Source organism: Arvicola amphibius, chromosome X (assembly GCF_903992535.2).
Source record: "Arvicola amphibius chromosome X, mArvAmp1.2, whole genome shotgun sequence".
NCBI classification, from domain to species: Eukaryota; Metazoa; Chordata; class Mammalia; order Rodentia; family Cricetidae; genus Arvicola; species Arvicola amphibius.
This window is the reverse complement of record NC_052065.1, coordinates 120308117-120332084: the sequence shown is the minus strand read 5'-3', so window position 1 is coordinate 120332084 and position 23968 is coordinate 120308117. Positions and strand designations below refer to the sequence as shown.

The window sequence follows — 23968 nt, the reverse complement described above, 5'->3', positions numbered from 1 at the left end:
AAGTGGTGTGCAGGGAGACAGAATTGGGAGCAACCCACTCTCTATGCTCCTCTTCCTTCACAAGAACGGTGACGAAGAGATTAAAGCAGTGGAGAGGCCAGGACTCTAAATACTGTGTTCACAAATGAAACCCTTATCTTCTATAGTTTTTAGGATGCTTAACAAATCTCAAAAATACAAGTCTTTTTAAAATGAGGTTTAAAAGCAGCAATGAAATGAAGCCATTTTTTTTTTCAACTGCAATAAAGCAAAACCAAAAACGAACATGAAAATAGCAAAACAGCTCTTGGGCTAAAAGGAGGGAATTATAATGAAAACTATAACAATCTTATAATCAAGAAAAATTATGTATAAAAATCATAGAATGTGACCAAAGCCATACTTGAGAGAAAATCCATAATCTCAAATGTTTTTATTATTACATTAGAAAGAAATAAAGTACAATATGTTTGATTTTACTAATGCTAATACTGTGTAGGACCTGAACAAAATATATTTCATTTAGTCTTCATAAGTACTTATCAGGTGAGTCCTGTTTATCACCCTTTATGATATAGGAGGTAGGTCCTGTATATGCCCCAATTAGGCACATGCATGCAATGTACTAACAATGCAACCTGTTTCCAAGAACTACTTCACATGCTTTTTGATTTTATGCCACAAATGTTTATTAACGGTTATTATTCTACACAGACAGGGCACAGTAAGTAACAAAAAGTCCACAATGTTTTCTACCCTGTATCAATCTACTCACAATATAGACGAAGGCGGGGATACAGTTCATAGTACGATTGCCACTGATCCGGCTAGCTAACCACAGCACTAGGGTTGCAGTCAGAAAAGCGAGTCCAACTTGGGATGGGCACAGAGAAGTCTATTGGGGCGCTTGTTGTCCCCGCTTAGGGAAGTAGCTCTAAATTGTTCAAATGATTATTTAATTCAAGAGAATCAAAAAGAGCATATACACATTTCCACTTTATTAAAATAGTGTATAAATACAGAGTGGTTGGGCACATCCATTCTAAGGCACTGTTCTGGTTTAAATGCAATTCCACAAGAGAGAAAGAGAAGCCACTACATTCTGTATTTTGTAATCTCTACATTCAGACTCCTCCTATGTTCCTTGGGTCTAATTTTAATCCCAGAATTATTAGCAGCATCATACAGGGACCTGGATGCCAAGAATTAAAGACACATCCTGGCTCTGGCACTTTATATGATTTGGCACTTAATTATAAGCTCTCTTGTATTGTTCTCTATTTGTTTCCCAACTCTTGTTTAACTAGAGATATAAAGTTTTATGAGCCTTACACATGAAGTATGTTTTGTTACTAGCTTCCATTAAGACTAGAACAGGACAAGTTAGGCACATAATACATACCCGCCAAATACTTATATATCACTTCAAAGAATTTGAATGCAATGAAGAGATACATTTTCCTTAGTTCTACTTTAAAGATGACTGTGCATCTTCATAAAGGGAATATACTTGGATGTCCCATTTCATGTATCTAATAACAAGGACTAAGCTCAATGAGTATTTTCACATATCAACAGCTTCAATTGATAATGACTTTCTCCCTTACTATGAGACTTGAGTTGTTACTATGATTACATTTAGAACACTTATATAAGTAGCAACTCTGTGTGTGTCTGTGTGTGTGGTTATGAGTAAAATTCAAAAAGATCAAGAATCACTAGGTAATTCATAACTTATGTGACTTAGTGACTGTCACCTCTGAAAATGATGTGTGTGTAAGTAGAATTAAAATTCAGAGGCTGCAAATTACTAAGCAACCCACAAATTATATCACTTAGTGATCTTAATGTCCTTGAAATGATATGTGTATAATACAAAAGATGTATATTTTCAAATGATTTTTTTCATAAAATCTTTGAAATTGGAAATAACTAGGTTTAGAGCTACAAGACTACACTGATAGCTACAGACATACTGGTTTAAGGCAGTGTGTCCCAAGGGATACCTGCAGAATAGTCCTGCAAGCTATTACTATGTGTACATGACAAAGGTTCAGGGGTCAAATAAGTTTGGAAAGCACTGAGCTACAAGAGGTGCCTTAGCCTCTTTTACTAAACTACGCCCTTTCCAAGAGACTCATATGCTGACGAGCATCACGAATCGAGGAAGGACAAAAGCTAGAAGCAGTTTCCACAAAGATTTGCAGAACACCTTGCAGAATGAAGTTTTCTATGACGCATGCTTAGGGAGACACTGAATAGAGAATGAACACAGTTTCAAAAGCACTGAAATAAACGCGAGAGAATACCAAAGCACAACGAAAAGCCACGATACTTGTTCTTCAGTCCATCCAGATAAAGTGAGATTCTACTTGTACAACTTCAACTGCGAGTTACTGCTGCTAGACCTAGCAAACAGTCAGAAGCACAGAGCTCCACTGGAGTCCCCATCACCCCAGACGGCCAGCTAAGCAGAGCAGCGAACCCCGCAAAAGTCCGAGCTCAAGGTCACAGCTCTAAGCTTAAGACTGGAAAGGGAAACAAGCCTGCTCCTTCGGCCAACAGCATTCTCTCCCTAATCCTCCTGAAATGTTTGTATTGTTAGACAAAATTCACTGCCTCATTTCTTGTCACACGAGGCATGTCTATCTGAGTGACCGCTCTCACACAGTCGCCTTCAGCAACTATGGAGGGGACAGGTGTGGTAGTGCTACAGCAGACGCTGTTCTTCCATTACGCTGGTCCTATCTATAAACAACTGCCACCACGCCTATGCTTTGTGCTTATCATACAGTTAACTGCCTTGGAATCAAAACTTTCCATTGCAATTAAACAACAGAAAAAAGACAGAATGTATGAAATTCAGAAAAACTGCAAGGATAGGCAGTCACTCTAGAGCTCCTACACCTTGAAAGATGGGTGTTAAAAACGGCACCCTCAAAGCTGTACTTCTAAGTTCAGACAAAAGGCTTCTAAGACAAAGAGCTCCTATAGGCTCCAATGGTAACTGTCATAGGACCTGCTTCCCTTAAGGGTTCTTAAAGAAGTCCTCTGAAGTGTGTGACCTGGTGCATGATAAGGCCCGCTCGCTGTCTGAAGCTTTTAGAACAGTGAGTGCACTTGTATGGCTTCTCCCCTGTATGGATTCTCAAATGAATTACAAGGCTTGGTCTCTGTCTAAAGCTTTTCCCACAATAACTACATTTAAAGGGCCTCTCTTCCGTGTGTGTTCTCTGGTGCAAAGTGAGCGCCGTCAGGCGACTAAAGCTCTTTCCACAATTATGGCATCTATGGGGCTTTTCACCTGTATGAGTTTTCAGGTGTCTTTTAAGACTCGATCCATGACAAAAGCTTTTCCCACACTCAAGACATTTATATGTTTCTTCTTCAGAATGGGTTCTCTGGTGCCCAATAAGGTGTGAGCGCCGAGTGAATCGCTTTTTACATACAGTACATTCGTAGGGTCTCTCTCCGGTGTGAAGTCGTTGATGTCTATATAGGTCTGAGCTCCGCAGGAACCTTTTTCCACATTCAGGGCATTTGTGAGGCTCCTCCCCTGAATGAATTCTCTGGTGCCCAGTAAGCTGGGACTTCCGAGCGAAACATTTTCCACACTGAGGACATCGGTGAGGTTTCTCTCCAGGACTCTTTTTCTTTGGAGGCTTCGGGTTGAGAGGTTCTTCCAAATTGGAGGTCTCAGGTGTCTCTCCTAGAGTGGGGTTCTGAGGCTCTCCAAGTGTGGTTAAGTCTGTCTGTAAATCCTCTGGGGGTGGATCCCACTGGGTTTCTAACTGCACATAGTCTTTCTGTAGGATGGGACCATGGAGAGCATTCCCTTCTAAAGTTACAACAAAAGGGTACATATTTTCCAGTTTTTTCTCTTTTGAAGGATCGTCTTCATTTTCTATCCCCATCTCAAAACCTGAGAAGAAATAGAAACTGACGATGTCACTGTGTTCGGAAAAGAGAACCAGTGGAGGAAAGTAAATAGCGAATGTAGAAATGCCTAGACACACTTCCATGCTCCTCACCCCCATTACTGCGCTTTCTTCCCCTCCTTCCCGGGACCAGAAAGGAACCATTACTTACCAATCTTGGGATCAAGCAATTGTTTCATATCTTTGGGATCCTGTAATTCTTTTACCCATGGCTCCTCTCTATGATCCAATGGGAAGTTCATGTCAAGCTTTGGTAACTGATAACCTGGTCGTAGAAGCAAAAAGGGAGAAGCATGAGCTCATCAAGAGTTTTTCTAGCATATAGGCTGACTGCATGGATACCTAGCCTCTAAATTCTCATATCCTCCCCAAATTGTTCCTTTATCTGGAGTCACCTAGACGATAAGAACTAAACAACAAACGAGAAGGCCATCTTTTTGTGATTTCAGGTGAACAAATCATGTGCTAAAAGCAATGCATTTAGCTCTCTATTTTGATAATACGTTTATTTATGCTAGAGCTAAACTATGGAGTAAATCTTCATAGAATGTTGGTATACTAAAAACTGGGAATTACTGCTATTGAGTGCTTAAAGAAGAACAGTCTATACATATGTGTCAAAGAAGAGTTCTGTAAACGTGTCAAAGAAGAGGAGTGTAAACTTACATGTGAAAGAAGAGTAGTCTAAATATACACGTCAGAGAAGAGTGATATATGTGCCCAGAAGAGCAGTGTAAACACAGGTGTCAGAGAAGAGCGGTGTGAACACAGGTGTCGGAGAAGAGCAGGGTGAACACAGGTGTCGGAGAAGAGCTGTGTAGACACAGGTGTCGGAGAAGAGCCATGTAGACACAGGTGTAGGAGAAGAGGGGTGAACACAGGTGTTGGAGAAGAGTCGGGTGAACACAGGTGTCGGAGAAGAGCCGTGTGGACACAGGTGTTGGAGAAGAGCGGGGTGAACACAGGTGTCAGAGAAGAGGGGTGAACACAGGTGTCAGAGAAGAGCCATGTAGACACAGGTGTAGGAGAAGAGCAGAGTGAACACAGGTGTAGGAGAAGAGGGGTGAACACAGGTGTTGGAGAAGAGTGGGGTGAACACAGGTGTCGGAGAAGAGCCGTGTAGACACAGGTGTTGGAGAAGAGCCATGTAGACACAGGTGTAGGAGAAGAGGGGTGAACACAGGTGTTGGAGAAGAGTGGGGTGAACACAGGTGTCGGAGAAGAGCCATGTAGACACAGGTGTTGGAGAAGAGCAGAGTGAACACAGGTGTAGGAGAAGAGGGGTGAACACAGGTGTTGGAGAAGAGTGGGGTGAACACAGGTGTCAGGGAAGAGCAGGGTGAACACAGGTGTTGGAGAAGAGCAGAGTGAACACAGGTGTAGGAGAAGAGGGGTGAACACAGGTGTTGGAGAAGAGTGGGGTGAACACAGGTGTCGGAGAAGAGCCGTGTAGACACAGGTGTTGGAGAAGAGCGGGGTGAACACAGGTGTCAGAGAAGAGGGGTGAACACAGGTGTTGGAGAAGAGCGGGGTGAACACAGGTGTCGGAGAAGAGCCATGTAGACACAGGTGTTGGAGAAGAGCAGAGTGAACACAGGTGTCGGAGAAGAGGGGGTGAACACAGGTGTCGGAGAAGAGCAGGGTGAACACAGGTGTCAGGGAAGAGCAGGGTGAACACAGGTGTTGGAGTAGAGCTGTTTAGACACAGGTTTTAGGAAATTGCTTACTGGAATAAGCTCACTTGATCCCTTCACAGAAACATTTCCATTGTATTGTACTTAATTGGCAGCAGCAAAAGGTAGACTTTATGTGTCAGCAGAAGTCTAGAAAGGGCACTTCAAAATAAATAACCCAAATGAACTGCTAGGTAGTGTTTCTTCCCAACATCTTTTTTAAATTCATTATCTCTGTGTTTATTCTTACTCTTAAATTTAGCAACTATAAGATAGATATGTTTCTGAGGATCAAACCCCAAAGTAGCTTTGGCAGAGGTGGTTCTGTCTGCCCAACATCTTAAGTACTACTTGGTTTCCCACCATTTCAGCCTTCATTGGCACCCTATTTTTCCTGTTTCTTTTTCTCCATCCTCATTGCTGGCCACATATACTGCTCTATGTTTGGTATAGAAATGAGCTAACAAACAGGCTGATGGTTAGAATTATTAAAATGGCACATGCAGGCAAATACTAATTTGCATTTTAGATTAAGACATGAGAAATGGACAGAAATTTCTTGTTTGTTTTATCAAGAAGAAACCATATGTTTCAATTTTAAGACTAACAAATGAAAGATAGGGAGCTCAAATGAATTCCTGCACTGGGCATGATGGTGCATGCTATAGGCTCAGATAGAAGGATTTTAAGTTCCATGTCAACATTGGCTACAGAGTGAGACCTGCCTCAAAAAGAAGATATATACTTCAAAATTCGCTATTTGATTTTTGTTTGGATTTCAAAGTTAAGATAAGATGAAGGGATAATATGGAATAGACAAAATAGCTGAGGGTCACACCCTGAAGGAAAGCTGCTGCGAGGATTCAGGTAACAGTCCAAGATGACAGATTATACCCACCCAAGCACTGCCAAGTTCTCCTGGGAATAGGACTGCAACAGAGAGGAGCTAACTACCCTTGAGGTAGCTGGTGTTAGTTGTTGGTGGAAAGGCAGAGATATGAGAAAATGCAAATCATTCTGGAGAGTAGAACAGAGGACAAGAAAGAGCATCCTTGTACATGGTAATGGCACAGCAGAGGGCAGGGGCTGGAGTAAAGAAAAGGAGAAACTCAGAAATCGCAGTCTTTCCCAGTATGCAAAAGACAGCCTTGACATGGAACATGGACTTTGCATGCATCCCGGCACTGGCGGAAGTTTCCCTACTTCCCACCATGTAGTCATGCTGTAGTACCGCAGCCATCTTAAGGAAGGTCTCTCACCTGAACTGCTCCAGGATTCAAAGATACCTACATTTATTTGTCTCCAGAAACCCACAGGAAAACCCACTAACTAATCTAGGAAGTGTTGGACCCGACAGCCAATCAGCTGGCTGCTGGAAAAGACCTAACCAAAGCCTCTGAAAGCTCTATGCTATCCTTTCTCACTACTCCTAAAATGTAGCACCTGAAATCTTAGCCAGAGCAGCAAGACCAGAGAAAGAAAGAAAAATGAAACAAAGAGAAAAGGATGAAGCCCAATTAGCCCTATTTGAAGATAAATTCTTATATTTAGACCCTAAGATAGAAGAATCAAAGATCTGATAGAATTTCAGCAAACAGACATGATACGAAATCAACAAAGAAGATCCAGTAACTTTTTTTTGTATATAAAACTTGAGAAAGAAATCAGAAAAAAACAATGCCATCTAGTATACCATAAAAAACACTAGGAATAGGGGCTGGAGAAATGGCAAAAGCCGTACTTCTCTGCACTTCACATCAGAAGACTTCAGGTCTGGGGGATCTGATGCCTTCCTATGGCCTCTGCAGGCACTGTATTCATGTACCCCAAATGTACACATAATTAACAAGAAAATTTTTTTTTTTTTGGTTTTTCGAGACAGGGTTTCTCTGTAGCTTTGGAACCTGTCCTGGAACTAGCTCTTGTAGACCAGGCTGGTCTTGAACTCACAGAGATCCGCCTGCCTCTGCCTCCCGAGTGCTGGGATTAAAGGCGTGCGCCACAACCGCCCGGCTAAGAAAATATTTTTAAGTACCTAGGAATAAATCTAAGCAATGAGGCAAAATTCCTCCATAATATAACTACAAAATATGCATGAAAGAATCAGAAGAATATACTAGAAGACCGAGGAACTTCACAAAGCAGCAGAATTAAAATTGTAAAAATGACACTGTCGCCCAAAGTGGTCTGCAGGTTAAGTGTAACTAACCTTCAAAATTCAAACTGCATTCTTCACAGAACTAGAAGTCGGCCCTAAATTTCATACAGAAGCACAAAGAATACAAATAGCGAAAGCAACCCTGACTAAAAAGAAGAATGCTGAAGGTAACATACCTGACTTCAAATTATACAATAGAACCATAATGACAAAGTTGCCAAAAATAAAACTTGGAGGAAAAAAATAGTCTCCTCAACAAATGGTACCTGGAAAACAGAATTTATCTACATGTAAATGCTACTTTTCGTTCTGTTTTTCAAGACAGGGTTTCTCTGTGTAGCCTTGGCAGTCCTGGAACTCACTTTGTAGACCAGACTGGCCTCAAACTCACAGAGATCTGCCTGTCTCTGCTTTTGAGTCCTGGGATTAAAGGTGTGCACCACCACTACCCAACTTCTACATGCCAATGATTAAGACTTTATCCCTACCAATAATTCGATTAAAAATTAATTTAAAATGGCTCAAAGAAGTCAGGCAGTACTGTCACATGCATTTAATCCCAGTGTTCCAGGACAGCCAGGATTACACAAAGAAAACCTGTCTCCAAAAAGAAAGAAAAAATCAAAGACCTTAATGTTAGACCTGATACTTTTAAACTACCAGAAAAAAAAACATGGTAAATATGTCTTGATATAGGTATTAGTAAAACCTTTTGGAAACAAACTCCAAATCTTGGAAAATAATAGTAAGAACAGGCCAGTGGGATCCTGGCCTATTAAGTTAAAAAAAAACTTTTGAACAGTAATGGAAACAATTAACAGTAATGAAATAGCTTAAAGAATGGGTAAAAGTAAATCTTTGCTATTCATCTTAGAGGATTACTATCCAGTGTATATATAAGAAACTAAAAAAGAAAGAAAAAAGAGAAAAAAAAACAGCAAAAGAATTAGTAGTAAAATCAACAGAAGGACAAGTGACCAGATGTTTGTAAAAGTGTGATGGCCAACCAGCTGTGCTGGCTCATGACTGTAACTGCAGCACCCTGGAGCCTGAGGCAGGAAGACTGCCAATATGGGTGGGCAGTGGTGGCACATACCTTTAATCCCAGCATTCTGGGGGCAGAGACAGGCAGATCTGTATTAGTTCAAGACCAGCCTGGTCTACAGAGAGAGTTCCAGGACAGTCAGGACTATTGCATAGAGAAACCCTGCCTCAAAAAAAGCCAATATGGGCTCCACAGTGAGTTCTAGGTCTGCCTGGACTACATTCCACATTCCAGTATATGTATATTTTTATGTTCATATGCATATCTTATATTTTTAAGGAAATGGCATTTTTAGATAATATACTGCAATAACTGTAACTTGAATGTGCTGTATAGCAGTTTCCTCTAAAAAAAATAAACACTTCGTTCTGCAGGGGAGCCTTTAAGACAGAAGGCAAACAACTCAAAATAGCTCTAGAAAGTTCCTGAAACTGACCAGATTCACTGGGCCCCTTCATTCCAGGAGTAAACAAGCCAAGCTTCAAAGAAAACTCTCAGACCAGGCAAGCTGCAAAGAAGACTGAGAGCAGAGCAGCAGCCTGGAAGACGCAGAAACCAGCAGAGCTGCCTGCCAGAGATTTAGAGCAACTGGCACCTGGAAAGGACACTCCCCATCCCGTTGAGCTGTCTGTGGTGTGTGCTCCAGGTTAAGTTGATGACTGGGTAATTTTAGTGACTTCTAGCCCCCTATAAGCTAAGGATTAGAAAGCAGTTAGTCTGACAGAACTTCATGGTCACTCTGGAATGACAGGTATTTCTGTAGGGCATCAGAGGAAATAGTTAAAGAAATGATGGCTAGAATTCCTCAAGTATATTGAGAAGAACTCACCTACATATCTAGGAAGCTCAATGAATTCCAAGTAGGATAAGATCCATAAGCACATCATAGCGAGAGAGAGAGAGAGAGAGAGAGAGAGAGAGAGAGAGAGAGAGAGAGAGAGAGAGAGAGGAGAGGGAGGGAGGGAGGGAGGGAGGGAGGGAGGGAGGGAGGGAGGGAGAGAGAGAGAGAGAGACACCTTGAAAATCAGAAAAATGACCCCCAATTACAAGTGAACTATTTACATAGAGATTAAATATGATTAGATTAAAGTTAAAGTTAGTAGAGGGGGGCAGTATAAGGGCTCAGCAGGTAAAGGCCCGCGACTTAAAGTCAGTTCCAGGAATTTTTATATACACACATACAAATAAATGAATGTAATAAAAGTTTTAAGGTTAGGAGCAAGCAAATTTACTAAGACATTAAATCCAAAATTAGTCAAATAAAGATTTAATCATACCAATTTAGTTTGAGATGAAACTTTGAGTTCCATTACAAACAAGAGGCTAAAACGCAGTGGGGTGACAGAGTCAAAGTGCTTAAAGAAAAATGAAAAGGCTGGAGAGATGGCTCAGTGGTTAAGAGCACGGCTGCTCTTCCAGAGGGGACCTGAGTTCAATTCCCAGAAGCCACATGGCAACTTACAACTGTCTGTAACCCTAGTTCCAGGGGATCTGACACCCTCCCTTACACAGACAGACATGTAGACAAACCATCAATGCATATAAAATATAAATATGTAAATGAATAAATAAAAAGAAAGGAAAAAGGAATCCTATATTCAACAAATCTGTCTTTTCCAAATGAACATGCAATAAAGATATCCCTGAAAAACAAAACAGAATTCACTGCTAGCCAACTTGCCAAAAAATAGCTATATATGTTAAAAAAAAGTAAGAGTAATCCCTCAGTCTGAAAGTGAGAGATTCTGAGAAAGTAACTTGAAGCCACATGAAAAACTAGCACAAATAAAAGTAGCATATAATTGGAAAAGACATTATAAATAAAAAAGTCCGTTTCTTTTGTCTCAAACATACAGGAAAACAAGTTCTATGCCATGTAGGAAGGTACTGTATTTGTCAATAGCACCATATATGAGGCAGGTGAGAGAAAAATTGGTACACTGTTAAGAAATGACTAGAGTTGCCTGTTCAAATCCTTCTAAAGAAATAAAACCGTCCATGACAATAAAGCTAAAAAAAGCTGTAATTTGTTTTCCTTTCTCATTCATTTCTTTTTAAAATCCCAAAAACCATGTGGAGTAATAATTATAGCAATGTATTGTGGGGCTTATATCAGGTTTGAGAATATGATTCTAGTACAGAAGTAAAGAATACAGACCTATGTAGGACTAACGTATCTATATTTTAATGGCATTGTTAATATAACTCTGAATTAATGATAAGTTTAAGCATAAATGGGGAGCTGTCATCATCTACTTAAGAACTAACTTAGAAATAGGGAAGGTTCATTAAAGCAAAGTGCTACACTATATTCACTTAACACAAAAGAAAGCAGTGTGTGTGTGAGAGAGAAGAGTTATGAGACATATAGAAGACTAAATAAAATGGCATCTGTAACTGCAACTATATACTAACCAGGCTAGATGTGAGCGGACTACACAATTCAATGGAAAAGCAGAGCTCCTGCTGGGGTTTTGCACTCTCTGTTTGCTTTCATTTGTTTTTCAAGACGGGGTTTCTCTGTACACCCCTAGCTATCCTGGAACTCGTTCTGCAGACCAGGCTGGTCTTGAACTCGGAGATTCTCCTGCCTCTGCCTCCAAGATGGAAAAGGGATGTTCTATAAATATTATTCATAAGACAGCTAGACAACTCAGATACTGAAACCCAAAACTTACTATTTATAAAGGGTATCATTTTATAGTGAGTAAAAGAACAATTCATTAATAAGATATATCCAAAAATATTGCCACCCAAATTAAAAAAAAACCTCAAAGTAGGAATAGGAAAATTATCTCCTCAACTTGATATATGCTATCTATGAAAGCCTCCACACCTAATATCAAAGTAATAATGAAAGAAGAAATAAAATTCTCCCCAGACCTGGAACAAGACAAGGATGTACTTTTACTACTTCAACTGAATATTGCTCTAAAGGGAAACTACACAACAAAAGATATAAAACTATTACCTTTCATAGGTGACATAATTTTATATATATACAGGAAACCCTAAAGAATCTATCATAATAAACAAGGCAAGTATGTTTGTAGGCTACATGATCAATAAGCAAAAATCAACAGTAATTCTATATATTTTCAAAGAACAATCCAAAATGCACTGAATAAGATAATCCCATTAATGGTAATATTAATATGACAAATAATTTAAGAACAAACTTAATAAGCTCAGTGTAAAATTTATACTTTGAAAACTCTAAAACACTGTTGAAAACACCTGAGAAAGTCCAAATAAATAGCAACACATTTCAGGTTCAGGCATCATAAAATACAGTCTAATTAATACAGCAGTACTCTCCAAACTGTCTTCAGACTTAACACAATCCCTCACAATGAGCTGACGCCAAAACTTAATAAAAACAACAGTAATCTACAAAATGTAAATGCAGTCCTTTCTTGAGAATTGATGTCCAACAATATTAGTCCAACAGTAAACTAAACCTATGGGCCTTCGGGCATACGCACATTCAATGCAAAATAAGAGGCTTTTTACTTTTAGGCTTTTAATGAAATCACATCTAGATAACTACACACAAGTAAATGGCACCCCGCCCTCACATGCTATTAAATCATTGTTGAAAATGGATCCAATTTTTAAATGCAAGAAATAATGGGTTGTTTTCAAATAAGCTAAGCCATCAAATTATTTTACAGTCTTCCCTTCATCGAGTGAGATGTTTTTTCCCTTTAAGCGTGGGTGGATCTGTGACTTTGTTCTAAAGAGAATTATTGCAGAAGTGACGGTGTGTGAGGGTTACCAACAACATCGTGGCACATGTATTGCTTTCTTTTAGATCATCTCCTATGAGGGAAGCCTGTCTTAAGGACACGCATATGGAGAAGTCCCCTTAGCAAGAAACTGAGGGTTCTGCTAGCTCTCAGAGACTGAGCCAGTAACATTGTAAATCTTCTGGAAATTCCTGGCTCATAGAAAGTATATATTTTTAAAAAGCACCCCCTCTTTTCATTTTCTCCTTTAAGTTGCTGAACTTCAGAGGTGATTTACAGTTGTAGAATATGGTACAAAAGAAATAATACAGTGGAGTGTGATATAAAACAATTGGAGGTTAAGAAAGAGATACTTCACTAATGTTCAGAGAATCATTTTACTAAGCTCCACTTAGCAAAGAACATGTTACAAAGGATGCACTGTTCTATGAGGAACCATTGCTATAGCCGGGCATTAGAAATTACCTATATTAACATTTAATGTGACAGGGAATTCTGAAGAGATTTAACTTATAATAGCCTTCTCAGCTAGTGATGGCTGATCAGGTAAAACAGTTTGCCCACAAGCATGAAGATCTAGTTTGACACTAGGAACTCACACGGTAGGAGAAGAGTGACTCCTGCAAACTCTCTTCTGACACTCACACATGCATGGACATCAACACATGCATACACACAAAATAAATAAACATAAAACTTATTTTTTGTAAAAAAAAATCTTCTCAGGAGCCAAGCGGTGGTGGCACATGCCTTTCATTCCAGCCCTCGGGAGACAGAGGCAGGCAGATCTCTGTGAGTTCAAGGCCAGCCTGGTCTACAAGAGCTAGTTCCAGGACAGGCCCAAAGCTACAGAGAAACCCTGTCTCGAAAAACAAAACAAAAAAAAAACATAAAAATTCTTCTCAGGCTAGGGAGATGATTCAGTGGTTATGAGCATGCACAGCTCTTTCAGAGACGAGTGTTCAGTGCCCAACACTAACATCAGGTGTTTACAACCATCTGTAACTCCAGCTTCAGGGACTCCAGCACCCTCTTCCAGCCTCCATGGGCACCTGCACTCGCACGCAAACCTCCACACACAGACATACACACTTTTTTTAAAAAGTAGGTTGGGTGGTGGTGGTGCACACCTTTAATCCCAGCACTCAGGAGGCAGAGGCAGGAGGATCTCTGTGTTCAAGGCCAGCCTGGTCTACAGAGCGAGTTCCAGGACAGCCAGGGCTGTTACATAGAGAAACCCTGTTTCTAAAAACAAAACAAAACAATAAAAGAAAAATAATCTTCTTATGCTTTACAGATGACATGTATTTATATTTTACTTTAGATTTTCATCTCTCATTTCATTTATCACACCAAAGGGTGTGTTCTTTGACATCTTTCATGTACTCAGAGCGAAATCTCATTAACTGAGTCAAAAAATCCAAAGCTTAGGCAACTGAAAATGTGTTCTAGTTGTGAGACATTAATTTGGCCTCCACTTTTTCTAAGTTAGTTTATATGATACAGTTTAAGCACTCAGGCCTAGTGACTCCTTACCCTTTTTCTTTCTGACTGCAGATAGTTTACAGTATCCCAAAGTTCTAGTATTTCAGGAATAAAGTTAAGTGAGGGAACTGTTTTTAAAAAATATTTTGTACGTGTCAACCAGGCTGGCCTTGAACTCACTGAGATTCGTTTGCCTCTGCCTCCCACATTCTGGGATTAAAGGCGTGCACCATCACCACCTGGCAATGAGAGATTCTTAAAGCTTTTGTCTTTGTTAGCTCTATTTGTAGTTTGCATTTAAGTTCTTAATTTTGCAATTAACAAATGTGGTAATAGGTTAGTGACTATGATTAAATGACTCCTATACATACACATATACATAACTTCAAAAATCCCTACTGACTTCTCAGAAACTATTTGCAATTATAGCAGACAGTAATCTTAGAATTTAATCATCATTTTACTTTTTACAGGATCCCACTGAAATAACGTCATCCCCATGAGAGCTGGAAGTAATTCTAGAAAATGACATTCCCTCTCCCAACAAAGTTTGTCCTCAGGGTTAGGGACATCTATTGGGGTTGATTATAAGTGGTATACAGTTGGGGGTGGAAATTAAGTAGGATCAGGGATATCTTAAGGCAAAAATGGAATTGGATGGGATAATAGGTAGATCAGTGTGAGCTTACTCACACTAATAATAATAGTGATAGTGAGAATACTTGTAAGCTATTATTTATAGAAAACTTACATTGGTATAGATTCTTGTATATTGATACAAATTCAAATTATATTTGTTATATTGAATATTCCCCTATTTCTGTTTACAACATTTGTGTACCTATGCAAAGTTATTTTATCATATTGTATGCATGCATGTTTCTACCTCTGCTTAAGATATTTTTATACTGATACAATTTTAGAATATATTTATCATATTGCACTATACATTTCTACCTCTCATCAAAATACTTATACATTGTTTACATTTGGAGGTCACTGTCCTAATTTGCTTCACAGTTGTTTAAAGATTGTATAATATTTTAATATAAAGCCTTAGTCTTTAAGCTATATAGGTATTAAGAATTATAGAACAATAGTCATCCATGTTTGTCATATTTATGGTTAACTAGTCAGGTTCTTTAGTTACATAGAGATTATATTCTGCATAGATAGATAATCTTCATCCACTTCAAAGAGCTGTAGAATATGGCATTTAAATAACTTAGTATTCTCTTGATGTGAGACACGATTGTTCCTGGCAGTACCAATCTATTCCTGAGAGAATGTTGGGCACTGAAGACACTCCACTTGGAGCTTGTTTTCTTGGTAAAATTGGCCTTTGAACAAAGACCTGCCCCTGCTCAACTGCTGACAAATGCATGGTATCCAGACTCGACAAGCAGAATACAAGCAAAATTTTGCTGCCTCTGAAAATGGTCTGTCAGATACTTTAGACCTTAGCCAAAGTTGGTCGTTCCAGTGTTGCAAATGAGGCTTTGGGTGATTGCCCAGGTAGCCAGTTGTCTCTGTCATTTCTTACACCTTTTGGAAGTTGCTTGATTGTGCTTCCTGTTTACTCAAGTAGTATTATTTCCCTTCTCAGGACTTTTATGGGGTTGAAGACTAGATAGCCATAGTTACTTTCCTCTCATGACTTAGCCAAGCCATTTCTAATATAAGACTTAGACTCCTTAGAATAGGATAACTATTAAAACGTTTAGCATATGTTTCTTGCTTGATATTGTTTATGCTCATTATAATTTTTATACTTGATATTTGTTCCTATTATATATAGTTTTGTATTGTGTTTGGAACTCTTATTTAGACAAAAGGGGAGGTGCTGTGGAAACTCCTTCAGCCAATGGCCTTTGGGATGCTGGCCCACTTAGGGCGTGGTCATATGTACTATATATGCAGATATAGGGGCACATGAGAGCCCCTTGGCTGCTGGATTTGGTTCCAGTTCCCTGCTCATGCAGAGGACTACTAGTCACTGCTTTTTATGTGAGTCTACTCCTAAATAAGTAAACCTTTATTATACTCCATTCTGGGCTAGTGTGGGACTATTTTATTATAAATTTCAATACATATATCCTCCAAAAGTTCATTTTTTACCAACAGGGGATATGGTCCAGATTTTCAAATAAACTCAAATTCATATATAACTTTTACATTTATTTCCCCACTAACCATTATCTTATGATCTTTCACTCAATTTCCAATATGATTATCATGCAAAATATTGAGATGCTTTTTTTTAAATCAAAACTTTAAGTAACTTTTAAATAAACAATGTGATAATGTCTTGCACCATTTTATATCATTTTAAACAGGCTAATTTCTTCTGATTTTTATTTAATACTTGCTTCATTAATACATTATACCTGTTTTTAAAAATACACTGAATGCCAGTGTGCTGTGGGATAATGCTCTTGTACACTGTAAAGATTTGTCACTCATATTGGTTTAATAAAACACCGACTGGCCAGTAGCAGGACAACCAGGCTAGGAGAATTCTGGGAAGAGGAAAGGCAGAGATGCAGTCACTAGCCAGATGCAGAGAAAGCAAGATGAGAATGCCTCACTGAGAAAAGGTACCAAACCACATGGCTAAACATAGACAAGAATTATGAGGAAATGTAAGTCATAAGAGCTAGTTAGTAATAAGCCTAAGCAATAGGCCAAACAGTTTATGATTAATATAAGCCTATGTGTGTTTTTGGGACTGAATGGCTTTGGGACTGAGTGGGACAGAAACTTCTGTCTACATCAATGTGCTTTAGAAAGTATGAAAATGAATATGACTAATAATATTAATACTACTGCTTTGCGATTATATATGTGCAATATTGAGACAAGAAAGAAATCAAATGCAAAATCAGAATGAGTATATAGACTTGTAACTGAGAAGGATGGCTAAGTTCTAAAATTAATTGCAAACATACATATACAAAAATTTAAACTTTGGGGTTTTTTTGTTTGTTTTTCAAGACAGGGTTTTTCTGTGTACCCATGGCTGACCTGGAACTCACTCTGTAGATCAGGCTGGCTTTGAACTCAGATCTGCCTGCTTCTGCCTTGCGAGTGCTGGGATTAAAGGTATGTGCCACCATCACCCAGCTAAATTTAAACTTCTCAACAGATTATGAAATGAAGGCAATATAAATACTAGAATATAAACAACAATATTATATAGTTCTGCTTCAACCAGTATGTGTAAGTATGGACTTTACAGTGTTTCTTTTTTCTTTCTTACTATCATTTAAAACTATTCTGGCCTGGTGTGGCCATACCTTAAGCTTACCTTGACCTTTGACAGCCAGTCTTCCTCTGAGGTCTCTATGCTAGTGAGTGACATTCCCATCTACCCAGGTCACAGGCCAGAAAACTTAGGCTGCGTACTTCACCTTTCTCGTTCATTCCTCAATAACAAGTCAGTCAGTCACAAGTCCTATGTTTTACATAGGCTGAATATTTTTGAAATTGCTTTTTCCTGTCCACGATCACCAGCTTGGCTCGTGCTCCAGTCGGCCCCTCCCAGTGCAGATACAGGTGTTCTTTCTGGCCCCAGTGCTTCTGCTCAGAGTCTTCTCCCCTCTGCTTGCACTGCTCTTGCTCAGCAAGCCCATCCTGGTCCCTTCCCATAGGCATTCCCCCTAACCCCTTCTCCTGGAGTCAGTTCTCTTAACTGGTGGTAAGGTGTCTCTCTATGTGCTTCATTGTCACCTATGTCCTCCAGGATTACTTTCCATATCATACATGGAATGTGTCAACTGCCCATCAGACTTGGAGCTCCTGAATAGCGAAGGCTGCTTTTTTGCTTTGTGCATCAACAATTCCCCAGTGTCTGGCCTGGTTCTTTACAGGTGCTCCTAATCTTGGCTGAATTAATAATACGAAATTGTAAAAAGGAATTCTAGGCCTTAGCTGTTGCTAGTTATTCATGCATCAGGCACTTGGCTTTGGTAACTTGGGTTGTTCTCACTGATTTCCTTTTTGTTGTTTGCTTTTGTTGTCTCAGTGTTACCCAGTTTAGTCCAAGTGCCAACATGTTCAAGATGCACACCCCCCCACAGGAGTCAGGGTTCCAGCCACACATGAGCCAGTGAGGGGAGAAATGGAGCAGAGAACCCCAAAGGGAAGGGAAACACAAGGGCACGAAGGCTACAGGGCCCAGCTGCGTTTCTCTACTGGACTTAGCTCCTTCTAGAACTCGCCTGTTATGCCAGAGTCAGTGACCTTCAAACACTAGTGTGTATAGCATTTATCTGTATTAAGCTGATACCAGAGGTCTCCTCACCACATTCTAAAAATACCATTCCAGTTTGGGATTTTATGAAATTGACCTTTTTTTGTTTTGTTTTTTGAGAGAGGGATTCCCTGTATTGTCCTGGCTGTCCTGGAACTCACTCTGTAAACCAAGTTTTTTAGCTCTCAAACACAAACCCAGAATGAAAAGAAAAGTCGTGTCTTACCAGGGTCCAGAAAGGGTTGGCATTCACCATTAGCACTGTAGCTCAGCTCCTGTGGCCCTGCTTGTGGCATCCAGGCATCTGGCACCTGGGGCTCCTGAACAGGTTCCATTACTTGGAGTTCAGGCGCCTCCAGGTGCAAGGTGGATGGCATGGGTACTGTTCCAACTGGTGCCAGTTCTTCCAAGAGCATGTCATCCACGTCAATCTGAGAGAGAGGCCACACACATCACTCTGGAGTCTAGACTCCACTGGAACTAAAGCCAGTTTACTACTTTCAAAGTCAGCTATTCTTCACCAACAGTACCATGAGCCACACATGTAGCTTTAAGGTCTCCAGGGGTTCTGGGAGGCAATGCATTAAAAAAAACCAACCAACCAACCAACCAACCAACCAACCAACCAACCAACCAACAACAGGTAAGTTGACTGTACCAGGATGGCCTTATTACAACATCTACAAAGTACCAGGATTTCAATAGTAATCAACACAAATAATTACTAGTGAGTTATTCCACCTGCTCCTTCCTTCATACAAAGTCTCTGTGGGGAGTGTGCATTTCACAGTCACAGCTGATCCAGCTGCACTGTAAGTGCATTTAAGTGATCAAGTGCCAGGAGTGGTTTGCAACTCCAGAGATGTGCAGAGATGCCCAGACCTCCCAAAGACAAAAATCTTCTATTTTCACTCAAACCAGGAAGCTATGGAAAGTAATGGAAACTACTCCCCCATGCTATCCTAGGGATGCAGGGACCCTGGTGATTTCCTAGGCAAGCCACTACTTGCGGTGAAGCCAACTGTTCTAGTAATCTGTGTCCCAAGCCCCAGAGATTGTGAATGTCAGACAGAAGCTCTTGCTATTGCCTTCTGGGTAAAGTGCCGTGTTCACCTGCCCTGTGCTCACCAATGGTTTCCCTAGCAGAAGCATCAAGAGGTGGTTCTGAATACAAGGCAATATGTGGGCAGCTGGTGCTACTGGAATTTAATGGGCCAGCGATGGGCACATCACTTACAATCAGAGCTCTTCCTATGCTCTCCCAAACATGGGACTCCTTCTTCAAATCTTCATGCAGAGGGAAAGAACCTAGTACGAACCACATCCTGGTGATCAGGTAGAAACTGAATGGATTTTGCACATTTATTATTTTGAGCACTGTTGTGCGAACCAGAGAAAACCACAGATTTTCTTTTCCTTTACCAAGAACTGATTTTTTTGGCCACTCTGTACAATCACATCACCAGGGACAGCACTGCTCACAGCACTGGAGCCTTGCTCAGAACTCCTGACTGTCCCAGCACAGTAATTGAAAGCAGAGGGGTTGGCATGTGACCACTTCATGTCCTCCCATGCAGTGATCACATGCACTGGAGAAATGCATATCAGTTTCCACTAAACTGCGCTACCTTCCTTGTACTCTCTCTAGACTCTACTTGACTCAGTGCCAGCCAGATCATTCTGGAAAGAAACAAATAGTAAATAGTTTAGAATGTGCAGGCCACATTCACCCTATCCTCTCCTCCTTCTGTTTTGAAAAGAAAGTCATTAACAAAGTAAAACCCCCTAGAAACTTAGTGATCACAATCAATCATACCACGGCAGGAACTGGCTAGGAAGCCATAGAGCAGAGTATGGATAACTGTAATTGATGTTTCTAGATAAGCTGTGCTGGCTGCAAATTTCGTTTAATAATAGCAAATGGGGCATTCTCATATGTGTGTCCTAGAGAGGGCATGGGGTCCGATACAGGGGAGAATCTCAGACCCACATGGTGATTCCAGCAGAAGAGAACCCTGGAAAAGTCTCTGGAGAAGTTTTGGGGCTATGGAATCAAGAGTCAAAATGATGGATACAGACCCCTGGCCTGGGTACCTCTTTTTGTTCCCCTAAGAACAGAGACTCCACATTTTTTTCTCACCTGTGGTTCTGGTATCTCAAGCTCTCTCTGCAAGTCTTCAATGAGTGACACAACTCTTTCTCTATTGTCCGGGCAGTGTTCCCTCACCCAGGTCTCTATTTCTGTGGGGAGAATGGTTAGGAATTGCTCGAGCACAAGCAGCTCCAGGATTTGTTCCTTAGAACGCATCTTTGGCTTCAGCCACTGACAGCAAAGCTCCCAGAGTTTGTTGAAGGCTTCATGAGGCCCCGCAGCTTCCGTGTACTGGAACTGCCTGAAGCGCTGGCGGAAGACCTCGCAGTCTGTGTCATACTCCTGCAGGACAGAGCCCTGATTCAAGGAGGCCTGGATTGCACAACCCAGAGCCACAGCCATCACCTCTTCGAGAGTGTAACAGTTTATCTGGGGTCTATGGCTCAGAGTCCAGGTTTTTCCTCTCTGTAATTATCTGGGGGAGCCACCTACAGCTGAAGACAGGAAAACATAAAAAGGAGAAAAAGCAATGGTTACAAGATGGCACACTCACCGTCTTTAACTTACTTAGCTTTGCTTTCTCCCACAAAGACTTAAAGGAGCACTTCACAGTCTTTCTGGCGGTTTTGCAAGTCAGGTAGAAGCTGGGGACGCACCTCCCAGAACAACATTTATAGACACAATCAATTTCAAATATTTCCAAAAATCTCAAGAGCTCCCCCACATATTTTCTAGAACATGCTGTCTGATATGACAATAACGGCATATGGTATTGTAAGTTTAACCAAAAATTCAACTTACTTTCTCAGTTATGCCACATAAATTTAAGTTGCTCAGGAAATAACATTACCAGAAGCACATTGCTAATATCTTACAATGACAAAAGTTACTGCCTTTTTATATGCTCCCACTGATCTGTTGGCTTTTAATCCTACGCCTAGTCTAATCCCAAGTCTTTTTTTCTATAGGGAGATTTAAAAAAAAACATAGGGATAATGCAATACTTCTGAAATAACTAAAAGTGTCAAGATATTTTAGTGCGATCTGTGTGGTCACAGGGTTGGCCATATATACGCCAAGACAGGGTTCAGGATCTGTACATGCAGGTATACTATGGACCTCCCCCCCCCCCCGACACCCGTCTCTCTGCATTTGTTGAGGCAGTTCCATATATACCTGTCTTATTTAAGATTTCTGATGTGAGTCAAGAAAAAATAGTCCGATTCTCCTCCCGTTCAGTCAATTGATCCGAAACTGACTCCTTATCACCCGTCACCGTGACAGTGACCTATGTATACTTCCCGTCACCGTGACAGTAACCTATGCTTCCCGTCACTGTGACAGTAACCTACGTATGCTTCCCATCACCGTGACAGTGACCTATGTATGCTTCTCGTCACCGTGACAGTAACCTACGTATGCTTCTCATCACCATGACAGTGACCTATGCTTCCTGTCACCATGACAGTAACCTACGTATGCTTCTCATCACATGACAGTGACCTATGCTTCCTGTCACCATGACAGTAACCTACGTATGCTTCCCATCACCATGACAGTGACCTATGTATGCTTCCTGTCACCATGACAGTAACCTACGTATGCTTCCCATCGCCACGACAGTGACCTATGTATGCTTCTCGTCACCATGACAGTGACCTACTTATGCTTCCCGTCACCTTGACAGTAACCTATGCTTCCTGTCACGACAGTAACCTACGCATGCTTCCCGTCACCGTGACAGTGACCTATGTATGCTTCCCATCACCGTGACAGTAACCTATGCTTCCTGTCACCGTGACAGTAACCTACGTATGCTTCCCATCACCGTGACAGTGACCTATGTATGCTTCCCATCACTGTGACAGTGACCTACCTATGCTTCCCATCACCGTGACAGTGACCTATGTATGCTTCTCATCACCGTGACAGTAACCTATGCATGCTTCCCGTCACCGTGACAGTAACCTATGCTTCCTGTCACCATGACAGTGACCTACGCTTCCCGTCACTGTGACAGTGACCTATGTATGCTTCCCGTCACTGTGACAGTGACCTATGCTTCCTGTCACCGGGACAGTAACCTATGCTTCTGTAGCAGGGGCTAGGCATAATTTGCTGTGTAATCGTCACACCCAAATGCCCCTGACTGCAACACACACATAGTTATAGCATCAACTTCATAAAAATATCCTTCGAGAACCAAATGGCACCGAAAGTGAATAGCAGCGTGCCTGGCACAAGGTAAAGACTCAAGTGAAGTTTCTCGTTGGTCAAGGCTCCTTCCTAGGAAGCTTCTAGTTTCCTGAGCCCAGGCGTGTAACCGTTGCTGGAGGACACCCAAGGATCTGCAGTCTTTTGGCTGTGGACCCACTCAGTTAATCTTCTCCAGCCTCACAGCTGGCTAGCCTTCCCCTGGCTGACCCAAAACCTTCCACCACGTCTACCGGGGAAGTGACCCTCTAGGTTTCCTTTCCTGGGCCCTACCTAGTGAAAATTTCACTTCTTTAAGGAACAATGGTTTTTCTCTCTCTCTCCCTCTCTCTCAAACCTCCCCTCAGTGAATCCACCCACAGGGCCTACCCGTAAAGCAATGTAAGAAAAGAGGGCGCTTAGAGAAATGGCAGGCGTGACATGTCCCCCAAAAGCCTAAAAGCTGGCTTAAAATCCGATGCCAGTGTTAGGGATGTGGTTCCCCCAAAGCTCCTAGATGACGATGCCAGACCACCCAGATGGGCACTCCCAGTCCTGGAGGACTCCCAGCAAGGCCTGGCCGGGTCGCAGGGAGCGGCGGCGGGGTCCCTGAACGAATAGGGGCCCGCCGCTCCTCGTTGCTCCTGGGGCCTGGCGCCCAGGACACATGTGAAATTTGCCAGTTTGCGTGGCCCCAGCCAGCGAAAGGAGCCCCGCTACCCGCGCCCGCGCCCCAGGGACAGCCACGCCCTCTGGCCGCTCCGGGACTCACCGCCTCTGCGCCCACGGCTCTCCCAAGCTCACCGGCAACTGTTCAGAGCGCAGGCGCGGAGCCGCTTTCAGTACTACATCTCCCGGTAGGCTCCGCGCTGCCCGCTCTTCTAGCCCAGAAGGATGCTGACGTGGGAATGGCTGGGACTCTCCCAGTCTTCCACCTAGCCTCAAGCCACTTTGGAAGAGCTCCTATTTCCGGTCTTATAGCTTTTGGGTCCTAGGGGAGTGGGTGGGACGAGCCCTGAGTCCCGAGTCAAGTAAGGACTTCTTCCCAGCAGCTTTAGCGTAATCAGTGCAGGTGGGGGAATAACTTTGTTTAAAACAGCCTTGACTTACGCAGTGATTCTCATGCCTCGAGGGGTAGGTTCTAGGGAAAGCATTTTTAAAATTCAGGTTTCTGGGCCCCACCCGACACCCTGGAGAGCGAAAGAGCTTGGAGCTTAAGGATTGGCACTTTAATAAGTTTTTCTGGGATGCTGAATCTGATCTGTCTTCTCTGTGGGTCACAGTGGCCTTGGGGATACATCTTAGGGGTTTTTTTGTTTGTTTTTTTTTTTTTTTCTTGAAGACTTGCAGCCTTCCATCTAGCGAAACCCTCCCATTCCTCTCCACTTTGTACGGCCACCAGTG

General features: G+C 41.5%; 1 protein-coding gene across 1 annotated transcript; it reads right to left on the bottom strand.

Moving 5' to 3' along the window:
* Window positions 1-496: 496 nt before the first annotated feature.
* Znf449 (zinc finger protein 449) lies at window positions 497-23364 on the bottom strand. The gene is made up of 5 exons (XM_038316583.1): window positions 23337-23364; window positions 20420-20865; window positions 18506-18710; window positions 4069-4182; window positions 497-3901 (listed from the first exon to the last, which is right to left on the bottom strand). The coding sequence occupies exons 2-5, from the start codon at window positions 20771-20773 to the stop codon at window positions 3018-3020; spliced, it is 1557 nt and encodes a 518-aa protein (XP_038172511.1). The 5' UTR covers window positions 20774-20865; window positions 23337-23364; the 3' UTR covers window positions 497-3017.
* Between the last annotated feature and the right edge of the window lie 604 nt (window positions 23365-23968).

Coding starts and splice junctions, on each gene's coding strand:
- Znf449 (XM_038316583.1), bottom strand. CDS start 20,773: ATGGCTGTGGCTCTGGGTTGTGCAATCCAGGCCTCCTTGAATCAGGGC. Junction 18,711..20,419: donor TTGAGATACCAGAACCACAG/GTGAGAAAAAAA, acceptor CCTCTCTCTCAG/ATTGACGTGGATGACATGCT. Junction 3,902..4,068: donor ATTGCTTGATCCCAAGATTG/GTAAGTAATGGT, acceptor ATTTCTTCTCAG/GTTTTGAGATGGGGATAGAA.